The sequence below is a fragment of the Macaca mulatta genome, chromosome 20 (assembly GCF_049350105.2).
Source record: "Macaca mulatta isolate MMU2019108-1 chromosome 20, T2T-MMU8v2.0, whole genome shotgun sequence".
NCBI lineage: Eukaryota > Metazoa > Chordata > Mammalia > Primates > Cercopithecidae > Macaca > Macaca mulatta.
Window position 1 is genome coordinate 27060501 of NC_133425.1, and position 22545 is coordinate 27083045.

Here is a 22545-nt window from a genome sequence, read left to right on the forward strand (position 1 = left end):
GGAACTCAACAGACCTCAGGAGACACTCTAGGGGGAGCCAGCCTAGGGCAAGCGGCCAGCAGAAGTGGTCCCTAGGCACCAACCTGCTGCTGACCCCTCCACTCCTCACAGCAACAGAAAGTTCCCCAGGGCACGGCTTTTCATTAGAGGCAACCTAAGGCCTCAGCGCAGGCCTGAAGCCTCGGCTCCTGCCAAGTCCCCGCCGGGCCTCCTGCCGTCCCTCTTGGCTCTGCCCTGTGCTCCAGTCCCCTGCCCTGCCCTCTCCTGCAATCCCTCTCTTTCAGAATGGGAGGCTTAAGCAATCAGGAGGGGAAATATGGGGACAAGGGGACTCTCGGGACTGTGGACATGAGTAAGAACTATCTAAAGCCTCGGGCACTGGGACAGGGTCCCCTGCCAGGCTCCCTTTCTACAAGTAGCACCTCTAGCAGCTGGTGGCCAACACACTCAGCACAAAGGAAGACAAGACCACCACGCCATTCCCCCCTAGACTGTCCGCTAGTTAACCCCCTCCCAACCCCCACCCCACCATGCTGCTCACACGAGCAACCTATTGCTCCTAATAACACTACAACCATTTATCCAGTACTACATCCTGGATGCTGTCCTAGGCTCCCTGTGTGCCCTATGAACTGACCCTCACCATGGCCAGAGGAGGTAAGGGTGATCATTCCAGTCCCACATGAGAACACTAAGGAGCTGAGGAATTCACACAAACAAATGTCCCTTTGCCAGTGAGAAGCTGGCATTTACCAGGCAATCTGGCTCCAGAATCCAGGCTCTAAACCTTTGGTTTAGACGCCCCGATTCAAAACGTCCCTGAGACTGGGAATAGCTGAGTGACCCGGGGTCAGGTACGCTGGCTTCTGCCTGAGCAGCAGCACAACACAGCACTTAGGGGAGTCAGACCCAAGGCGTCCTCAGCCAGTGGCCCAGCGCTATTTCTTCTCCTTTTAAACTTCCTTAAGAGGCTAATTAGCTAGGAAAAGACCCACAGGACAGCCCTCAAAATAAACACGGTGGAAGGCAAGAAACGGTACTAGTAAACGCGTGACCTCAGTAGGCAAAAAAGAGAAAAAGCCTCACAGCCTTCAAAGCTTCTGATCTTGGCCGGGCGCAGTGGCTCATGCCTGTAATCCCAGCACTTTGGGAGGCCGAGGAGGGCAGATCACCTGAGCTCAGGAGTTTGAGACCACCCTGGGCAAGAGAGCAAGACTTCATTTCCCTAACAAATACAAAAAAATCAGCTAGGCTTTGGAGGTGTGCATCTGTAGTCCCAGCTACTCGGGAGGCTGAAGCAGGAGGATCGCTTCGGCCCAGAAGTTTGAGGTTGTAGTGAGCTATGATCACACCACTGCACTCCAGCCTGGGCAATAGAGTGAGACCCTGTTTCAAACAAAACAAAACAAAACAAAAAAACAAAAAAAACCCTTCTTCTCCCCACCAAGTTAGTTCACCGTCCTCACCTCTCTACTAGTGGAGCAACCGACATCCATCCCATGCCCCTCCTCCAACAAATGGCACAACTACCTCCTGAATAAACGTTTGGAGGGAAGGTGTGGATGAACTTGGGCTCCAGGGCCAGGCAGAGAAGTGTTTCCATCTCAAGTTCCACAGCTCCCCATGTCTGTGACTTTGGGGAAATTACCAAGTATGACTCTTTGTTTTCCGACCTGCAAAATGGGATGACAGTGTTCTCTGTGTCACGGGGTTAATGTTAGCATGGCTGAGACAACATCTGTACAGAGGCTGGCATGGAGCAATCCCTCAACATGACCACCCAGCACTTGCTGGGAGCTAGGCACCATGCCAAGGGCGGTACATGAATTAACCCATAAAATCCCACAACCCCAAGGGAGGCAGGTCCCTGTAAGCTCCATTTCACAGATGCGGAAGCTAAGGCACTTGCTCAAAGTGATGGCGCTATGGAGTGGCAGAGCTAGGATGTCAGTCAGCCCAGGCTGCCAGCCTGCAGTGGATGCACTCGGCCAGTAGGGGAGTTACTCTGAATAGTACCACCAGCACCTAGCAAGCACAGTGCTGAGGCATGACAAACATCAGTGGCATTCAGGGTGGCGGGCCCCCTCTTATTGTGGGATAAGCCCCAAAGCTGCCCTCTGGTCATGATGGCTTGCCTCCTGGAGATCGCGGGAAGGCGCCCCCCTGCTCTGGTTCTGAGCATGAGGCTCAGCTGTTGGCCACGGGGGCTGAGGGCGATGCGGGAGGACTATGAGCTGTTCTGTGCAACCACGATAGGCATCATCAGCCCCAGGACCCACAAAGCACCGACGACTCGGAGCAGGTGCTGAGGCTGGGCCCAGCGTGAGGTGGCTGTGCTTCCAGAAGGCCTGGAGTGACTCTCCGAATGTTTTGGCCATGGGATCTGTGGCTCTGCCTGCCCCACAGGGCATAGCTGATTTCTCTGCTGTGAATCCCAACTGCGCTGACTCTCTTCTGTATCTGCCCAGCAAGTAGGCCCTGTTTTATGTAACCAAGCTGTGTCTGGCTTTGCTCTTTCACAACACACCAATCACAGAAACATTTTCCTTTCCCCATGCCGTGACATCTTTTTTTTTCTTTTGAGACAGAGTCTCACTTTGTTGCCCAGGCTGGAGTGTAGCCGCACAATCACTGCAGCCTCGAACTCCAGGGCTCACACGGTCCTCCCACCTCACCTCCGAGTAGCTGGGACTACAGGCATACAACACCACGCTCGGATCATTTTTTTTTTTTATTTGTTGTAGAGATGGGATCTTGCTTTGTCACCTAGGCTGGTCTAGAACTTCTGGCCTCAAGTGACATTCTTACCCTGGCCTCCCAAAGTAGAGGGTTACAGGCATGAGCCACCGAGTCGAGCCTGGTGCACATCTTTCCTTTGGAAACCTTGTGCTGGAGAGGCAGCCCAGCACTGTGGTGGGGAAGCCAGACTCTCTGCCACAGAGCTGGCTGTGAGCCCTGCTGCTGTGTCAGGTGGGCCTGGACAAGGTGGCTGACCTCCCTCAGCCTCAAGTGTCTTGCCTGAAAATTAGGGCTGATGACAGTGTTTAGCCTTGTGGGGAGAACTGTTAAGAGATCAGGCAGGTAAACGATGGAACAGTGTAGTGTGTGCCTTGTGATTCCAAGGGACCATCCGGAAGGAGTTCCACCAGCCCTGTGTGCCTTTCCCACAGTTCTAGAGTTTTACCAGCTTTAGAATTTCAGTTTCTATTATTAAAATCCCTCTGGCTCCTACTTGCCTTTTTGAAGGTACCTGTTCCAGACTACAAGTCAGCTAAAGCCAAAAGCCACAGGGGCAGAGCAAGACCCGAGTAAGCGCACGTCATCCAGGGTGACTGGGGCGTACTGCCCCATTTAAGCTACCACCTCAGTGACCAGCAATTCCCCTGGGAGGAACTGGGGACTTGCTAATGGCAACCCCTGGTCCCTGGACACAGGGCTTTCTTCCCAGGAACGAAAGGCAGTAAGATAAAACCAGCACCCGCTCACAGGCACGAGGAGTTTCAGGCATTTTAAAGACATGGCATGCTAATATTAGCAGTCCAACACAAAGGAATCACATAGATCTTTTGTGTCCAGGATCCAAGATGGACTTCATTCTGACATTCTGAAGACCCAGACGAGAAAAAGAGAAGGAGTAACTCCTTAAGGAGCACCTAGTATGAGCCAGCCATTGTGTTTAGTGTTTTCGGAAGCGATTTTACTTACTAACCACGTGGCTTCTGCAAGTTATTATTGCCATTTTAAGAGAAAGAAAATTGACACTCAGAGTGGTCATGTGATCTAACCGATGCCTTCCACACTAGGCCACCTGGCTAGGCTAGAATTTCAAATTTCCATCAGAGAGCACGATTCATTGCAAAGGAAAAACCAGAGTAGCTGTGAGGTGGAACCAACAGTCTGTGTTTCTCCCGTTCCCAGTGAAAAATCCATCTGGCCTCCTAGTAAAATGACACTCTCAACTGTGATCAACCCAAGAAAGAACAAAAGCAAGATGGGAACAAACGAACCCCACGGCAGCTTTCCTCTTTAAGGATCACAAGCAATGGGAAAGTCCTACTGGTAAGGCAGGCAGATGTCCTGTAAATTCAGTGTGTTACCTCCCCGCCACCCCCGCCCAACACACACACACACACACACACACACACACACACACACACACACACACGCCTGGCCACAGGCTGAAAGCACAGAATTCAGGGAACACTGAATAACAGAGGTGGGGGTGCTGCAGCACACACCCCAGGGCAATGGTGGTACAGGTTAAATTATGGGCTCCGGAGTCAATCTGGTGTTACCCTGCCTCTGGCAGCCTTTGCTGGTTGTATAACTTGGCTATGTAATACGGCCTCTAGGCCTGTTTCCTCATCTATAAAATAGGGATAATAATAGCATCTTCCTCATAGAAACCTTAGGACAGCGCCTGGCGTGGAGGTAGTGCTCTGTAAATGTTTGCTACTGCTTTTACAACTCTGATCGTTCAACCTTGGAAATGCACAGCTTTGGAGGATCAAGTGGCATACCCAGTCACCTGGGCTGAAAATATCAGACAGTGCTTGGGGCCTTTAACTCGATTTGACTCCACAAGCATTTATTCTGTGCTGGGCCCAGAACACAAACAGATGAGAGAGACAGGTTTCCTGTCCCTGCAAAAGGTTGTGTGTGTGAGAGAGAGGCTGGCGGGCAGCACAGGAAGGACAATGTGCTCAGGCTTCACATGCCTGGGTTTGAATTCTGGCTCAGCCATGGGGAAGCTCCTTACGTCTCTGAGCCTCAAGTTCTTCATGGGTAAAATGAGGGTAATTCTAACAGCATGCCTAGAACAAGCTGGTAGTAAGGACTAAATGAATGAATGCATTCAAGGGCCCTAGCGTAACACTTGAGGCAAATTAGGCACTCAACGCATGCTCTCTGGTTGGTTGACTACTAGCAGCGCCAGCCAACCATGCTGGGAAATGTGCTACAACACCCTCAGGACCCTGCTTTAAGCATGCACAGAGCCTGGAAATGAGAAAGAGGCAGGATGGGGCTAGGCAGGGGACAGCAGAGACAGGAGGTGGCATTTGGGTGGGACAGTAAAGGATACTAAGAATTGTCTGATAAGGCAGAAGAAGACAGGTGTTCCAGGCAAAAGGAAGAGTATGAGCAAAGGCGCTGAGATGGAAAAGGGGCCTACTGGGGAAGGGGAGGGGAGAGGGCAGGAATAAAGGTGAGGATACAGAGAAAGGTAGCTGTGGAAGGTTTCTATGCCAACCATAGTATATTTTCTTGTTTATTTTGTAGGCATGATGTTTGGGACTGACTGGAAGCTATTTCTGCAGTGGACAAGGAAGCTGGCTTGGAGGGAGGGAGGCCTGAAAGGGAGTCCAGATCCACAGACCCTCAGGCCCATGGGAGCTGTCCTAGACTGGTTTTACCCTTAGCCAGTGTCCCAGCCAGGCTCAGGCCCCAGGCACTCAACTACCCGATTTCCACTTCCTCCTGAGTTCAGCCTAGTCTCACATGGGAGGCAGCAGAGTAAGTAACCGACACTCTATTCAAATCTCTGCACCAGCACTGCCCAGCTCTGCGACCTCAGGCAAGGGACGTGTGCCTCTGTTTTCTCATCCGTGAATAAAGAAAAAGAAAGAGGGGAAGAGAAAAGAGAAAAACAAAGAAAAGAAAAAAGAGAGAGAGACAGAAGGAAAGAAAGGAAAGAGAGAGAAAGAAAGAAAGAAAATAGTACTGACAGGATTGTATGGTTAGAAGGACTAGAATGAAAGAAACAAGGCTGGACATAGTGGCTCACGTCTGTAACCCCAGCACTTTGGGAGGATAAGACAGGAGGATCGCTTGAGCCCAAGAGTTCGAGACCAGCATGGACAACAAGTGAGATCACATCTCTACAAAACAACAATTTTTTTAAAAAATTAGCTGGTGTGGTGGCACACCCCTGTAGTCCCGCTACTTGGAAGGCTAAGGGGTGAGGATTGCTCAGCCTGCGAGGCTAAGGCTGCAGTGAGCCATGATCACAGCACTGCACTCTGGCCTGGGTGAGACAGAGTGAGACCTTGTGTTTGGTCTGGTTTTGTTTTGCTGACATGGAGTCTCACTCTGTCGCCCAGGCTGGAGTGCAATGGCATGATCAGCTCACTACAACCTCCACCTCCTGGGTTCAAGCGTTTCTCGTGCCTCAGCTTCCCAAGTAGCTGGGATTACAGGCGTGCACTAACACACCTGGCTAATTTTTGCATTTTTAGTAGAGATGGGGTTTCACCATGTTGGCCAAGCTGGTCTCCAACTCCTGACCTCAAATGATCCGCCTGCCTCGGCCTCCCAAAGTGCTGGGATTACAGGCATGAGCCACCATGCCCAGCCAGCCTTGCCTGGACTGTCATCTCGATGTTTTTTCCACTTCCCTCCACTCCAAGACTGACCACAAAATGGGATTACAATATGGCATCTCGCCCAGTTCTTTCCTCTTTTTAGTGCCTCTAGACAAGCCCACAGGGTCTTGGGTTTTTCTCACTAATTGTTCGAGGAAACAAGGGTACTGACAATACTGACAATAGTACACATGGGGGTTTACAAGGGTTCAGAAAATTATATAAATGCTCTTGAAACGCTCTTGGTGTACAGCTTCTGAGTCAATCACCTCCCCAAACCCTTGGGCTGAGTTGGTAGCTGACTTGAGGTCCCCAATGCTCTCTCTCTTTTTTTTTTTTTATTGAGATGGAGTTTCGCTCTGTCACCCAGGCTGGAGAATAGAGGTGCGATCTCAGCTCACCGTAACCTCCACCTCCCAGGTTCAAGCGATTCTCCTGCCTCAGCTTCCCAAGTAGCTGAGATTACAGGTGCCTGCCACCATGCCCAACTAATTTTTGTATTATTAGTAGAGATGGGGTTTCACCATGTTGGCCAGGCTGATCTTGAACTCCAGACCTCAAGTGATCCGCCCACCTGGGCCTCCCAAAGTGCTGGGATTACAGGTGTGAGCCACAGCGCCCAGCCTCCCCAGTGCTCTTAAAGTGTGATCAATAGATGGGAGGGGCTGGTGTCAACTGTGCAGTGCTAACAGCAGCAGCGAACCTCTCTTGAGGGCTCTGAGCCAGGGGCTATTTAAGGAGGCCATATCCCTCACTGAGAAACATCCCAGTCGCTGCACTGGCCCCATGGATACCTCCGTCCGCCGCCAGGCCCTCACCCTGTACGGTCATTTCCCCTGCTCACAAGTTCTGGCACCTGCCTTCAACTCTTCCTAGCGCAGGGAGCATTCCCTTCTCAGCCTGCAAAGGCATCAGCCAGCTACACCTTAGAGAGGTCTTACAAGAAAATCTTAGGGCCCCTCCCTCAGCGCACGGCCAGTCACCCATCCTGTTCCAGCCTGCTTCTCTTCCCCAGTCCTCACACTCCTCCCACCTGTCCCCACTGTGCTCTTCCAAGAAACACAACACATTTCCCTGCTGAGGGAGGCCAAAGCCTCCTGCTGTCTGCAGGACTGAGTGGCTGGTCCCTCCTGGGGGAGAGCAAAGAGGAGGGAAGAGGCCAGTTCCTGGCAAAGGGCGCTCCCCAGGTGCCTGGGTCCCTTCCAGAGAACTGTCTAGGACTCAGCAGAAGTTACTCAGCCCAGAAATTCACACCCTTGGGGCTCTTACCCCTCTTTAAAGTTCTTGCTTTCAACAGAGCTTCTGCCATATTACCATGTCTTTCTTTTACTTCTCTTATTCATTTTTTAAGCTAGTGTTCTTTAATCACTTTTTAACTGTTTTAACCATTTTCCCTCCAGCATAATCAATTTTCTAGGCTTTTAACATCTCTGACAATCTTTTTCTGCTCTTTTTCTGTTCATATTCACCTTTTATCTTTTTTGTTTTTCTAATCTTGATTCTTTTTAATTCGTTTTTTGGTTTCAAAGTTCCTTTAAACTTTTGGATTTATTTGTTGCATTTTAATCATTCTTAATATGGTTCATTTCTTTTTTCTTAGCTTGTATACATCAATCCTACTTTAACTTTTTAACTGTGCCTGTTGGCCATTTTAACTATCATACTTTAATTTGCTATACCCTGCTAGGTTTCTTGGTTATTATTTACTTTTTAAAATTTTAATAGCTTTGTTGAGATATAATTTGCATATCACACAATTCATCCATTTAATCTGTACAAGTCAATGGTTTCTTACTATATTCACAGGCCCCTGCATCCATCACCAGTCGATTCTAGAACATTCTCATCATCTCAAACCCTTTCTCGCTCCTCTCTCCCCGCACCCCTGCCCTAAGCACTCACTATCTACTTCCAGATTCCCCCATTATGGACTTTCCTATAAATGGAACCACACAGTCATGGCCTTTCATGACTGACCACACCTTCCCCATCGAATGGGCTTGGCACTTTTGCCGAGAATCATTTGACCATAGATGTGTGGTTTATTTCTGGACTCTCAGTTCTATTCGGTTATCTGTCTACCCTTGTGCCGGTATCACACTGTCTCCATTACTATTGCTTTGCAGTAAGTTTAAAAAGCAGGAAGTGTGAGTTCTACTTTATTCTTCTTTTTCAGGATTGTTTTAGCTCTCTGGGTCCCTTTGCATTCCCTGTGAATTTTAGAATCAGCCTGTTAATTTCTGAGGAGGAGTCAGTTGGGATTCTCACACGGGCTGTGTGGAATCAGTAGATTCGTTATACTGTGAAGTCTTTGGATCCAGGAACCTGGGATGTTTTCCATTTACATAAATCTTAACTTTCAGCAACATTTTGTAGTTTTCACAGAGTATATGTTTTGTACTTCTTTTGTTAAATTTATTCCTAAATTACCGTGAACAAAATTGTTTTCTTAATTTCATTTTCAGATTGTGCATGGCAGGTCTATAGAAACACAATGGACTTCTGTATACTGATCTCATGTCCTGAAATCTTACTGAACTTTTTTTTTTACAGTCACAGGGGCAACAGCTCTGAGGAGAGAGTCCATCTCATTCACAGCTACTTCACCCCACAGTCCTTTCAATGCTGAGCTTGTGACAACCTGGAAAAACCAGCCAGTTGACCGCCTCAGTCATTAGCCCCAGGGAGCACAATTTCTGTGAGTTGTTTCCAACTGTGATCATTTTCCGACAGACTGCTGAGTTCACTTCTACTTCTCTCCCTTTCTTTTCTCAGCACAATTTAATAAACACAGGATGACTGGTAAACACTTGAAGAAAATAATCCAAATTTGCAAAACAGATCAGTTCAGCGGGGCTGTTTACATTTCCAAAGTTTTTTTGCTTTTTGCAAAACAGATCACTGAAGCCTTCTGTGCAGTGAAATATGCATTTGAAAGATGCCTAAATCCAAATTCGTTAAGGAGTTTTAGAAATAATTTATATACTAGATCCAGGTATATCTGTAAATTTAAATGAAATAATACATCATCTTTATTTATTATTTGAGCTTTGTCTCCTCCATAATGCCTTAGAGGGAAGGTTTTATGTTAATTTTGCAAACTGGAAAGACAAAGCTCAAGGCAAAAAAACCCTGAAAACTGCCTTCATCTCTTGCCTCCTGCGTGTGGAAAGTAACTTAAGTGGCACTTAATTAAATTAAATTTGCTCAGCATCTGCTTAGCGCCTACCCTGTTTCAATCAGACACTGCACAGCCTTTAGAAAGGACATAAAGCATGAAAAGCGTGCGGTCACCACCCTGAAGGAGCTCAGGAGTTAGCTGGAAAGAATTCACACAGATGAGTAGCTGAGCTACAGCGTGCCATGGAAGTGAGGGAAGGACTCACCATGAGCCCAGGTTTCCAGTCGCAGCAGCAGAGAGGTGGGCGACAGTGTGGGCAAAGACTTCCCTCCAGCCATCAGAATGGCTCCTTGTGCATGCATGTGACAATCTAAACATCCTGACCATCACCATCTTGATGCCTGCTGCCTTAATCCAGCACAAGGAGCCAAAGCCACCACTGTCTGCGCTGTAAGTCATGCTGATCTTTCTTCTGTAAAGTCCTCTTGTCCCAGCCCCAGGCCTCAAGATGATGGAAACCACTCACTGGGCAATGGGTCCTATGCATGAACTTACTTTCAACGGTCAGGCAAATGACATCCCAGTGTGAAGCAGGCCGCAGGCTACACAGTGGGAAGCAGGTGTCCATGGTGAGAGGGGAAGGTGAGCCCCTCTGAAATGGGGCAGTTCCCTCTGCCTAGCCAACTGCTAATAAAGGAATGAAGTTCAATGTTGCCTAATTGCATTTTTACAGAGAAGTTGACAGTCAGACTTTTTAGGTGAAAATTTCTGATTTTTAAATGCCAGCAACAAATTCAACACAAACAAACACTGTGAGCCAAACAAAACACACGGCTAGATCGGGCCTGTGTGCCATGAGCCTATGGCCCTGCTCTATGTCTCCTGTCACCTGTAAGTCTCACAATATCCTGGAAAGCGGGTACTACTACCCCTTAGATAATTCAGGTGAGGAAACTGAGGTATACAGAGATCAAATCACTTGCTAAAGGTCACCTTACCAGACAGTGACGGAACGAGAATTCTAACCCAGGGCTGTCTTACTCTCAAGTCCATTCAGGTGTGAGGTGTTAGTTTCAAGTTAGTTTGGTTAAATTTCCAGGGACCTTAGGCTCAGGAGAAGCCTTTCTCTACAGTTGCCTGTCTAGCAAAAAAGGTTCTTTAAGGAACTGAGGTTTCTCCTTAGTTTCTCTTTACTTTAAATATAAATTACTTCTGTCTTTTCCTTAACATCTTTCTTCCAACGGGACAGGAAATAAAAATGATTACTAGCTCCACAGGCCCTGAGTATTTTAGGCATTCAGGCCATTAGACTTCAAAGTCAAATACTGAGGGATGAGTGCAGTGGCTCATGCCTGTAATCCCAGCACTTTGGGAGGCTGAGGGGGGCAGATCACCTGAGGTCAGGGATTCAAGACCAGCCTGGCCAATGGTGAAACCCCGTCTCTACTAAAAATACAAAAATTAGCTGTTGTCATTTCCTGTCCTGTTTTCTTTGTAGTTGAGGGTTTACTCCTCTTATATCCCTTTCATCACTATGGTGAAATTTGGGTGGAGTGCAGATAAATGTGTATATTCCAATTATCACCTTTTACTGAGAACTCTGACCCGCAGCTTTTAAAATGATTCTGGTTAATCAGGAGGAGTAAAAAGGATGGGACAAAAATCAAGAATAGATAAAAATAACTGGACTTGGTGTCTCATGCCTATAATCCCAGCATTTTGAGAGGCCAAGGCAGGAGATCGCTTGAGCCCAGGAGTTCAAGACCAGCCTGGGCATGATAGCAAGACTTTGTCTCTACTAAAAATAAAAATAAATTAGCCCAGCATGGTAAAGTGTGCCTGTAGTCTCAGCTACTCATGAGGCTAAGGCAGGAGGATTAGCTTGAGCCTGGGAGATCAAGGCTACAGTGAGCCATGGTTGTGCCACTGCACTCCAGCTTGGGTAACAGAGACAGACCCTGTCTAGGAAAAAAATATAATGGAGGCTGGAGTGCAATGGCGCGATCTCGGCTCACTGCAACCTCCACCTCCCGGGTTCAAGCGATTCTCCTGTCTCAACCTCTGGAGTAGCTGGGATTACAGGCATGCGCCACCATGCCTGGCTAATTTTTTGTCTTTTTAGCAGAAACAGGGTTTCACCATGTTAGCGAGGCTGGTCTCCAACTCCTGACCTCAGGTGATCCGCCCACTCAGCCTCCCAAAGAGCTGGGATTATAGGCGTGAGCCACCGTGCCCAGCCTAAGGAAGGTTTTTAAAGTTTCATAGTCTGTTCCTTAAGTTAACTTTCTTAGAAGGCTCAGATCCTGCCTCTGCTGAGTACTGATTGTTTAACCTTCTGTAAGTTACTCAGCATCTCTTCACTTTAATTTTCTTACATATAAAATGGTGACAATGCTACCAACCTTACAGGGCTAGATAACAAGATCATGCAATACAGAGTAGGCACTTCACAAAGGCAGGCTAAAGAATGACAAGTGGCTGGGAGTGGTGGCCCACGCCTGTAATCCCAGCACTTTGCAGGGCTGACGCAGGTGGATCACTTGAGTCCAGGAGTTTGAGACCAGCCTGGGCAACACAGCGAGACTCTGTCTCTACAAAAAAATACAAAAATTAGTCGGGTGTGATGAGGCTGAGGTGGGAGTATCGTCTGAGCCCAGGAAGCGGAGATTTCAGTGAGCCGAGATGACGCCACTGCACTCCAGCCTGAGCAACAAAGAAAGATCCTGTCTCAAAAAAAAAAAGGCTGAGCGTGGTGGCTCACACCTGCAATCCCAGCACTTTAGGAGGCCAAGGTGGGTGGATCACCTGAGGTCAGAAGGCAGAAGTTGCAGGGAGCAGAGATCGCACCATTGCACTCCAGCCTGGGTGACAAGAACGAGACTCTGCCTCAAAAAAAAAAAAAAAAAAAAAGAATAGAGTGGCTTAGTATAAGGAGGAAAAGATGAACTTGTTTATTTGGCACCATAAAAGTATGATTTTGGAGGACACTACAGAGATGTTTGCTGGAAGTTTGTTCAGCAAACATTTTCTAGGCACTTTTTATACGGACAGTCCTGAGCCAGGCACTGAGGTATAGAGTTGAATAAACATGTGAAATCGTTATGCCGCAAGGCAGAATGTGATCGGAGAGAGAGGCTGAAGCTTAGAAGAGAGAAGTCAGAGCCAGCCAGCCAAGGGAACAGAAGCTGAGACTCTGCGTTACCTTTCTTCGTCTTACAAGGTCCGCATTCAGGGTGGATCTCTTGCAAGCGAAGAGACACCACCTTGGCTAGGCCAGCGTTCAGCATATACTGGTACAGACGCTTAAATGTCCTTTCACACAGCCCCTGCCAAAACACAATTTAAAGGCTACTATTAGACACAGCAAGATGTCTGAAATGACTAGAAAGTCATGTAAATGAACACAAGTTCAGGACCTGAATTAATTGATTATCTTGAGGTACTAACGAGGAAAGCCTGCCAAGCTACCTTGTCAAGGGACCAAAACAAGGTCCAGAGCAGGATATAAACGATTCTACCTTTTGATTAGAGGGGGGAAAGAGATGCACTTCGCCAGATCCTGGAAGGGTATGCAGGGGTGGGAATGAGGCAGGCGGGAGTGGAGGCGTGGAGACTGAAGACTTCATTTGATACCTTTTCATGTTGTTTTGATTTTTTAACCATGTAAGCGTATTACTAATACAAACACACACACACAGACACACACCCCTGTCCCTCAAAGGCAGTAGAGAAAAAGAAAGGAGAAAAAAATAGGTTAAAAAATGCTATAGGCTGGCTGCAGTGGCTGACACCTGTAATCCCAGTGCTTTGGGAGGCTGAGGCGGGCAGATCACTTAAGGCCAGGAGTTTGGACCAGCCTGGCCAACATGCCGAAACCCTGTCTCTACTAAAAATAGAAACATTAGCTGGGTGCGGTGGCATGTGCCTGTAATCCCAGCTACTCAGGAGGTTGAGGGTGAGAACTGCTTGAACTTGGGAGGTGGAGGTTGCAGTGGGCCGAGATCGTACCACTGCACTCCAGCCTGGGTGACAGAGTGAGACTCTGTTTAAAAAAAAAAAAAAAAAAAGAAAAAGAAAAAAAATTGTAAAAATTTACATGTGGTCTGTGAAGTTACAACAGAATAATAATGGGTATTTCCATCTCATCACTCCTATTTTTGCAAGGCTGAAAACCAAAATGATCCTAGGAACATCTCCCCTGCAGGGGCGACCAACAGCAGCCTCCAGTGCAGGCCTTGCTTTTAAAATTGATACAATGTTTTTCTTCAAGAAAGTAATTTACTTGCCAAAATTGAAAAGTGAGTGATTTCACATAAAAAAAGACCTAGATTCTGGCTTCTCTTGAAAGGCTAAGATCTGGCAGCCAATGCTAGGACTGTAGCTTCACAGGCGGAGCTTGCAGTGAGCTGAGATCCGGCCACTGCACTCCAGCCTGGGCGACAGAGCGAGACTCCGTCTCAAAAAAAAAAAAAAAAAAAAACACAGTGAACAGGAGCCTCGATCAGCTGCTCTTCAGCGGGGCCCACGCGTCTCCAGGGGGTCACAGCCTTTGCGCTCCCCCATCAGAGCCTCCAACAATGAAACTGAAGGTCAGTTGCCATTTATCATCATTTTTGTGCTGATTTTCCCTAATGGTAGTTAGAGGAAAGTTAATTTCTTAAACCTATATTATATCAAAAACTTATTTTACACATGGTCCATTTTGCTTGTGGGTATCACCCTCCTGGGCACTGCTGCCATGTGATTTTGCAGTCCCTGGAGGAGTAAGGCAGGTCACCACTGCTCCCAGTGAAGGAGCGAACAGCAGGAGGCATTCGTGACTGAGAGCTGTTTGCTGAGTCTTACAGGTTTCCTCTTACACTCTGGGGAGAGACAGGGAGCAAATGTCTGTGGGCTGCTGCCACCACATATGTGTGGTTACCCCCAGGCTAACCAGCACTCCAGCCCTTGGGTGGCAGAACATATGGCTATCAAAACAATACAGATGACTCACATATGGCTCATTCAAAGCCACTGGCTTGTACATGGCATCTATCGTTAATCTAGCCGTGCCCCCAGCACCATAAAAAGACCCCATGGAAACTCATCCATCAGATCCCAGCCCTTGACATATGGCACTAAGCCCTGGACCATCCTAAGAGGGGAAGGATGATGTAGTCTTTCCTTCTGAGGGGCTGCCATCAACGACTCACACAATCTGGCCAGCAAAAAGAGAAAGAGGCAGTGAGTCTTCGTACCAAATCTCCCCCAAAGGCAGCATCCATATTCATGGCCTCAGCTTCATCTATAGGCTAATTTTCACTGAATCCTGCTCAGCTCTCTGTGACCCCAATTTCCAGCTGTTGACTAGACATCACCAGGGGAAAGTCATAGAAGATCTTCATACCCAATATGTCCAAAACTCAGATTTGTCCTGTGCCTCCTCTTCACCCAAATCTGCTCCTCTTTCTGACCTCTCTATTTATTCAACTCTCATTCAGCAAATATTTACTGAGCATCTACAGGGGGCCAGGCACTGTCTTCATCGTGGGGGCTCGCAGTGAGCAAGCATTTGTGATCCCTGCCTCACAAGCCTGCCTTTGCGCTGCCTCGGTGAGCAGCAGCCACTCCAGCAAATGCACTGGCTTCATCTTGAGATCCTCTTTCTTCAAGTCACCTCTACATCCCAGTGCAGGCACTCACCACGTCCTGTTAGTTCCAGCTCCAAAATGTTTCTCAAACAATTCCAGCCCTCATGGCCACAACCTCGCCACCTTCTTCCCATCCCCTTCCCTCTACCAGCTCATCTGCCTAGACTGCAACCTCCACCTCCCAGGCTCAAGAGATTCTCTTGTCTCAGTTTCCCAAGTAGCTGGACTGGTGCATACCACCACCCCTGGCTAAGAACTTCTTCATTTCTACACGGCCAGCAGCAGTGCATAAGGCTAAAGTTTCAAGGCTAAAGTCCCCACTCCTCAGCCAGCACTCCAGTCCTTTCTGATCCGGCCCCTACCTTCCTATCCAGTCACACAATGTGCCGGCTGCCCTCTGGATTACTGCCCACTTCTAAGCATGTTACATGGCCTTCCACAACTCATGCCTTTGCACCAGCTCTTCTCCTTTCCGTCAAATGCCACTTTCCCTCTGTGTGGGGGAAAAGCCCAGCTCAACTCTGCTTTTGGCACAGCTCTATGAGGCCTTCCCTAGTTCTCTAAAGAAAGCACCCCTCTCCCGCTACTGGCTCGGCTACATCCTTCCAGGTATGTGTTCACACGCCTACCCTTCTGGTTAGACAGCTCCATGACAGTGTGAGACCTGTTGTCATCCTGGCTAACTTTCACCATCTTATTGTGGAACACAGTTCTAACTCAGCATACACACTCCCTGAAGTATTTGTTGAATGAATAAGTGAAAGGCTGTCCAGTAACAGTCAAGGCTTGCTGCTAACACAGACCACAGGGTTGACCTGAAACCAGACTAGCCCTGTCTCCCTGCCCCTGAGTGACTTAGTAGGAGGGAGGGTTTCAATCTCCAGAGTCTGCATGGGCTGGACAAGCAACATCAATCTACACAGTGGCCAGTTATTTGTTTATTAAGCCGGTAGGAAGTTCCTTAGTTTCTGCCAGGGTTTCCTGAGAGGTCTTCTCCATCTATCTTTGATTTTCTACTCTGATAAACTCAGACACACAGAAGCAAAACACTTCTCCCCTATCACAAACAGCAGTGCTCAGGGAATGACAAAGAGCCCTGCCTCCCTGCCTCGTGTCTGAGAGGTGACAGAAAGCAGGTGGACTGCAGGGGACCCAGCCAGTGCACAACTAGTTCCAGCTAACTGCTGTCAGGAGAGAGGGCAGACCCAGGCTTCTCAGTTCTCGAGACAGATTGGAAACCTAGATTTTTATGGAAAGTCTCAATTTCTTAAAAAATGCTAGGTCAAATTGATTTTTAACAGACCAAGTCTGGCCCACAAGCCTCCAGACTGTAACCACTGCTTTAAAGAGGCTGAGGCAGACAGCGAATCTAGCAATGCGGAAGATACCTCCTTTCCCTGTGAACAATGAAATCAGAGACTACAACTCCACCGATGCAATGCGGGAAAAGAACAAGGACTGTCCTGGTGCCTGTGGTCAGACTGAAGACCACTCATTAGGGGACTAATTACTAGTCACCAAAGAGCTTGACTTCAAATGTTCAGTTTTAAGTTCTGGTTTCACACGCAGGGCAATCTTGTTTTCCTTCCATCTCCAACGTTGGCTCTTTCCTGACTTGCACTGAAACCTTCTAGTCAGATTGGAAGCAGCACCCCTCCGCCTTTCTCCCTCTCACGCTCCCTTCACCACAGCCTCTGCTCTGGGGCCCAAAGACAAAGCAGGTCAACAGCTGCCTTCCTCCCTGCATCCTCTCCCCTCCCCCTCAGGACAGCCACTCTGCTATTTCAGTACAAAACCACTGGGAACAAGATCACAAGCTTGATTACAGAAGTAAACCTAAATGCCACGTTTTCCTATTCCGTCTGAACTTTGATAATAGGTCCTAGAAAACTCCAGGGGAAAAATAGAAGTCAGGCAAAGGCAAGAATTTAAATGAAGGACAAAGGACTCTCTCATTCTAAAAAACAGCTGGGCGCGGTGGCTCACTCCTGTAATCCCAGTACTTTGGGAAGCTGAGACATAAGCATCACTTGAGGTCAGGGGTTCAAGACCAGCTTGGCCAACATGGTGAAACCCTGTCTCTAATAAAGATACAAAAATCAGCAGGGCATGGTGGCCGGCACCTGTAATCCCAGCTACTCAGGAGGCTGAGGCAGGAGAATCGCTTGAACCCGGGAAGGACACAGTCCGTACTCCAACCAGGGCAACAGAGCGAGAGACTCTGCCTCAAAAAAGAAAAGAAAAAAACAACAAACAAAGGAAAATCTCATTTGCATCAAATCCAGAATAGGGCGTTGGGTTGCAAATCATTCATCTACGCCTGACAAGACCTCCCGGCTATGGTACAGATCACACCCAGCCCCGCCCATGGGAAACCCCAGGCTCACCAGTTCTTCCCTCAGCTTTCCCAGCGTCTCTATACAGTTAGTTCGTGTGCTCAGCATGCCTGAAAGCTTCTCCATGAGGATGTCGTATTTGCTCCTCCTGCAAGAAACACCGAGCGATTCGTTTTTTCAAACCTGTGGCTGAAGTCAATATTTACTGCCTGTTTCTTAAAGATGACAAAGCAAGACTTGACTTAATCATTTGACAATAAATGACAGAATCTTTTAGGTCTCAAAGATCATCCAGCCCAACTCCTACCTTCTACAGGTGGAGAGACTGTGGCTGTGAGAGGTTCTGTCATATCTAAGGCCACCTTTCTAGAGGCAACGTATAGACTAGACTCTAGGACTAAAACTTGCATGACATGACTCTGTAAAACATCTTTCATTTTTACAATACTTTTAAGTTTAGGAAGTATCACACATATCTTCTTACAAATCACTTGGTGAGGGGCCGGGCAAAAATCTCAGCACTTTGGGAGGCTGAGATAGGCAGATCTCTGGAGGTCAGGAGTTCGAGACCAGCCTGGCCAACATGGTGAAACCCCGTCTCTACTAAAAATACAAAAATTAGTCAGACGTGGTGGCAGGCACCTGTAATCCCAGCTACCTGGGAGGCTGAGGCAGGAGAATCGCCTGAATCCGGGAGGTGGGGGTTGCAGTGAGCCAAGATCGCACCACTGCATTCCAGCCTGGGTGACAGAGCGAGACTCCGTCTCAAAGAAAAACAAAAAACAGATCACTTGGTGAGGAAGGATGGGGGTTATTCTACAAAGTTAACAGGCTTTACTGAAGTTCAGGCTGGAGACACAAACCTAGGTCTTCTTTCTCTAAATCCAGTCCTCTCCTTACTCACTGGGACGCCACTCTGATTCTGAGGCTCCGGTTCCTGCTCCTGACTACACTGGCGTGGCAGAGGCCACCTTCCATCTCATTCCTACTGTGAAGCGGATGTCATGATCAATGCTTCCAAGCTAACGGCCAGCAAAGGAAGCTATTTAAAAACACTGAGGGCCCTTGACTGTGTAAGTCTAGGGGGAGTTCAGGGAGGGGTGCAGGGAGAAATCTTGTAGCCAGTTCGGCTAGACAATAGCTTGGCTTGACTTACAGTCCTAGGGGGAGAGAGAGCACACGTATGGGATCCAGTGACTGTACCCACTTCCCCATCTGTACTGCCTCTCAATGAATGAAAGAATAAATGGAGGAACAGATGGTTAATGCATATGAGCCACTCTGCATAGGAGGCACTGTGTCACAGCCATTTAATACAAGAGGCAGTGGTGGTTCAAAGAGATCAAGTGACTGCCCAGGTGAGGGGCAAAGATGGAAATACAGATCTTGACTTGATCCAGTGTTCTCTCTCCTACGCCACAGCTGCCACCCTGTGTTCTTGGCAGAGCACAGGTTATACACAAGTGAAGAGTTTGGTGAGACAGTTACTTAAATCAATAGATAGTATAACCCAATTAAAATGTGAATTCATAAAAGATGCTTCTCTCTAATACTGTACAGTTGGCTCTTGGATAACATGGGTTTGAACTGGTCGGGTCCGCTTATACGCAGTTTTTTTTTTCATATTTATTGAAAAAATATTAGAAAATATATATATTAGAATTTTTGGAGATTTGTGACAGTTTGAGAAAACTCAAACTGTATAACATTAGAAATATTGAAAAGATTAAGAAAAAGGTATGTCATTAATGCATAATATATGTGGATACTAGTCTATTTTATCATTCATTACCATAAAATATACACAAATCTATTATAAAAAGCTAATCAAAACTTACGCAACCATTTACAGACCCTACATGGTGCCATTTGCAGTGGAGGAAATGTAAACAAACATGAAGATGTGGGATGAAATCAAACCTGCATAAAATTAACTGTAATACAACAGTGTACTACTGTTAATAACTTCGTAGCCACCTACTGTTACTATTGTGGCAAGCTTAAGTGTTGTGAGTATTGGCTTAAAAATGCCATGACAGGCCGGATGCGGTGGCTCATGCCTGTAATCCTAGCACTTTGGGCGGCTGAGGTGGGCAGATCACCTGAGGTCAGGAGTTCGAGACCAGCCTGACCAACATTGTGAAACCCCGTCTCTACTAAAATTAGCCAGGCGTGGTGGCACAAGCTTGTAGTACCAGCTACTTGGGAGGTTGAGGCAGTAGAATTGCTTGAACCCAGGAGGTGAAGGCTGCAATGAGCCGAGATCGTGCCACTGCACTCCAGCCTAGGCAACCGAGCAAGACTCTCTTAAAAAAATGTGATGCTCATCATCTCTGTGTGAGCAGTTCCTCTCTAGTAAATTACTTATTGCAGTAAAAAGTGATCTCTTCTGAGGTCAGGAGTTCGAGAGCAGCCTGACCAACATGGAGAAACCCCGTCTCTACTCAAAACACAAAATTAGCTGGGCGTGGTGGCGCATCGCTTGATCCCTGGAGGCAGAGGTTATGGTGAGCAGAGATCACGCCATTGCACTCCAGCCTGGGCAACAAGAGCAAAACTCCGTCTCAAAAAAAAAAAAAGGTGATCTCTTGCAGTTCTCACGTATTTTTCCTTGTGTTTAGTGCAATACCATAAACCTTGACTGACACCATGGGACCCATACAAAGGGCCACTAGTGATGCTGGAAATGCTCCCAAGAAGCTCCCAAAAAGTCATGACACTTCAAGGAAAAGTTAAATTGCTTGACGTGTGCTGTAGAGTGAGGTCTGCAGCTGCGGCTGCCCGCCATTTCAGACAATTTGTCTTGTTAATGGACAATGTAAACTTATGGTATCAATAAATACGGTACAGTATTGTAAATGTAGTTTCTAAATAACATTTTTTCTCTAGTTTACTTTATTGCAATAATACAAGAACAGTATAACACATGGAACAAAACATGTGTTAATTAACTTTATATTATTGGTAAGGTTTCTGATCAACAGTAGACTATCAGTAGTTAAGTTTTTGGGGAGTCAAGAGTTATATGTAGCTGGGCACGGTGGCTCACGCCTGCAATCCCAGCACTTTGGGAGGCCAAGGTGGGTAGATCACTTGAGGTAAGGAGTTCGAGACCAGCCTGGCCAACATGGCAAAACCCCGTCTCTACTAAAAATACAAAAATTAGCCGGGTATGGTGGCAGGTGCCTGCAGTCCCAGCTACTCGGGAGGCTGAGGCAGGAGAATGGCTTGAATCCGGGAGGCGGACATTTGACAGAGATGCAGCAATGATGATTTTCACCCCTGGAGATCCACAGTCAATAAAGAGTCTACACACATGCATCAAGCACTTTCTTTAGGCCAACCCATGTGCACTGTAAACTTTAACATTTACATGTAATCATTCTCCCCGCTTTTGGAGGATGCACCTCCCCTCCCCACTATCCCTCATTGCTGCCTACCTCCACCCCAGAGAGCTGCTGGCCAGGTGCTAAGGGGCTCAGGGCTTCCTCAGCCAAGGGCTGCTCTTCCCAGGCCCTGCACCAGCTTGAACTTTTCTTATCCTGGCTTCTGCCCCTCCCATAAAAAAGGGCATGAGTTTGTGCAGTGTGGGCTGAGACCTCTGCAGAGTGCTGAAACTTTTCTGTCCCTCATTCCTATGCCAGGTAATTAGCCACCCCAATGGCAAGGATGAAGAAGTCAGAGATAACCTACTCACTCCCCCAGCCTCCCTGGTCCTCAGAAGGGAATGTGCACATTTAACTAGTTTGCTGTATCATCTGGACAATATCCCGCTAAAATAGCAATATCACACATTGTTATTGCTTAGCAGAACCTTGCCATCTTGTCCATATAGGTTATTATGGTTGAGTGCTGCAAAACATCCTATTTGAAACTGACATAATTCAACTACAATCCTGCGACCACAACAAATCAAATCTGACTCACTTTTATTTTTACATCTCCCCAAAATGTCACCAAAATGTTAATGGTTCCTATTGTTGGCTGTGAAGTTACAGATTTATTTTTCCTTCTTTTCTGTATAGTTTTCCGGTTCTCTAAACAACCAGGACTTATTTTCACACACACACACACACACACACACACACACACAGATAACAAATATCATTTTTTAAAAAGCTATAGTGATATTCTAATTTGGCTTCTATTATTATTGTTGTTTTTTAAGACACAGGGTTTCGCCCTGTCACCCAGGCTGGAGTATAGCAGTGCAATCATGGCTCACTGCAGGCTCAAATTCTGGGCACAAGCGATCCTCCAACCTCAGCCTCCTGAGTAGTTGGGACTACAGGTGTGCACCACCACACCCAGCTAATTTTTTATTTTTATAAAGTTGTGGTCTTGGTATATTGCCCAGGCTGGTCTGGAACTCTTGGCCTCAAGCGGTTCTCCCACTGCAGTCTCCCAAAGTGCTAGGATTACAGGTATGAGCCACCATACCCAGCTGCCCCTACGATTTTTAAAGCATACTACACATGGCTGCAACTAAAAAACCTAACATTTTGATCACTACAAACCATACCTGTCCACATGAAACCGGTTCAGTAGGAGGAGGATTGAGTGTTGCTGGGCTCCAGTGGGTAATCGAATCACATGGGACTGCATTGTAATCAGCCCGTTTTTGTTCAAAATTTTTCTGTGATAGTGCAGCTTCCCAGCATCAACCCTGGAGGAGAAGAAGAGCCATGTCATTTGCTTTGCTGGTAGCTTTATCAACGTATAGAATCTCTCATTTGGACATAAAACACCAGAGACACAAACCTCCTGTCCAGCCAACCTAAGAAAACAGTCACTGTGCGACCACGGCCTTGAAACAAAAAGCCATGCCTCGGGGAAGATACCGCAGCAGGCCCCTGCGTTTGGGGTTCAGGTTGCAATGATGTATAATTTAAAGCAGAGAAGCAAATCCTCCCACTTACTTGAAAGCAGTGGTGTGAAGGTCTCGCTGGAGCTCCCCTTGCCACCTGGACCGGCCTAGCCGTTCCAGGATGCAGTAGGAGAAGTCGGGCAACTTCAGGTCCGGATCCCCTTCCTGGCCTATCAAGGCCCTGTACCGCATGGCCTGGGAGGCAACGATGATCAGTTTCTTCCCCCAC

General features: G+C 47.4%; 1 protein-coding gene and 1 long non-coding RNA gene across 5 annotated transcripts in view; both read right to left on the bottom strand.

Moving 5' to 3' along the window:
- GTF3C1 (general transcription factor IIIC subunit 1) overlaps window positions 1-22545 on the bottom strand; it is an 86575-nt gene that overhangs the window by 52471 nt on the left and 11559 nt on the right. For all 4 annotated transcript variants that reach the window (XR_013411608.1, XM_028840741.2, XM_077985647.1 and 1 more), the window contains exons 3-6: window positions 22369-22545; window positions 21972-22115; window positions 17501-17597; window positions 12686-12809 (exon numbers count right to left, since the gene is read on the bottom strand). Coding sequence is in view for 3 of the 4 variants with exons in the window: in XM_028840741.2 (XP_028696574.2) it covers window positions 12686-12809; window positions 17501-17597; window positions 21972-22115; window positions 22369-22545 (542 nt within the window). In the remaining variant the exon portion in view is untranslated. The remainder of the gene's footprint in view (window positions 1-12685; window positions 12810-17500; window positions 17598-21971; window positions 22116-22368) is intronic.
- On the bottom strand, window positions 7813-12400 carry LOC144337954 (uncharacterized). The gene is made up of 2 exons (XR_013411618.1): window positions 12289-12400; window positions 7813-10877 (listed from the first exon to the last, which is right to left on the bottom strand). It is a non-coding gene; the product is annotated as an uncharacterized LOC144337954 (long non-coding RNA).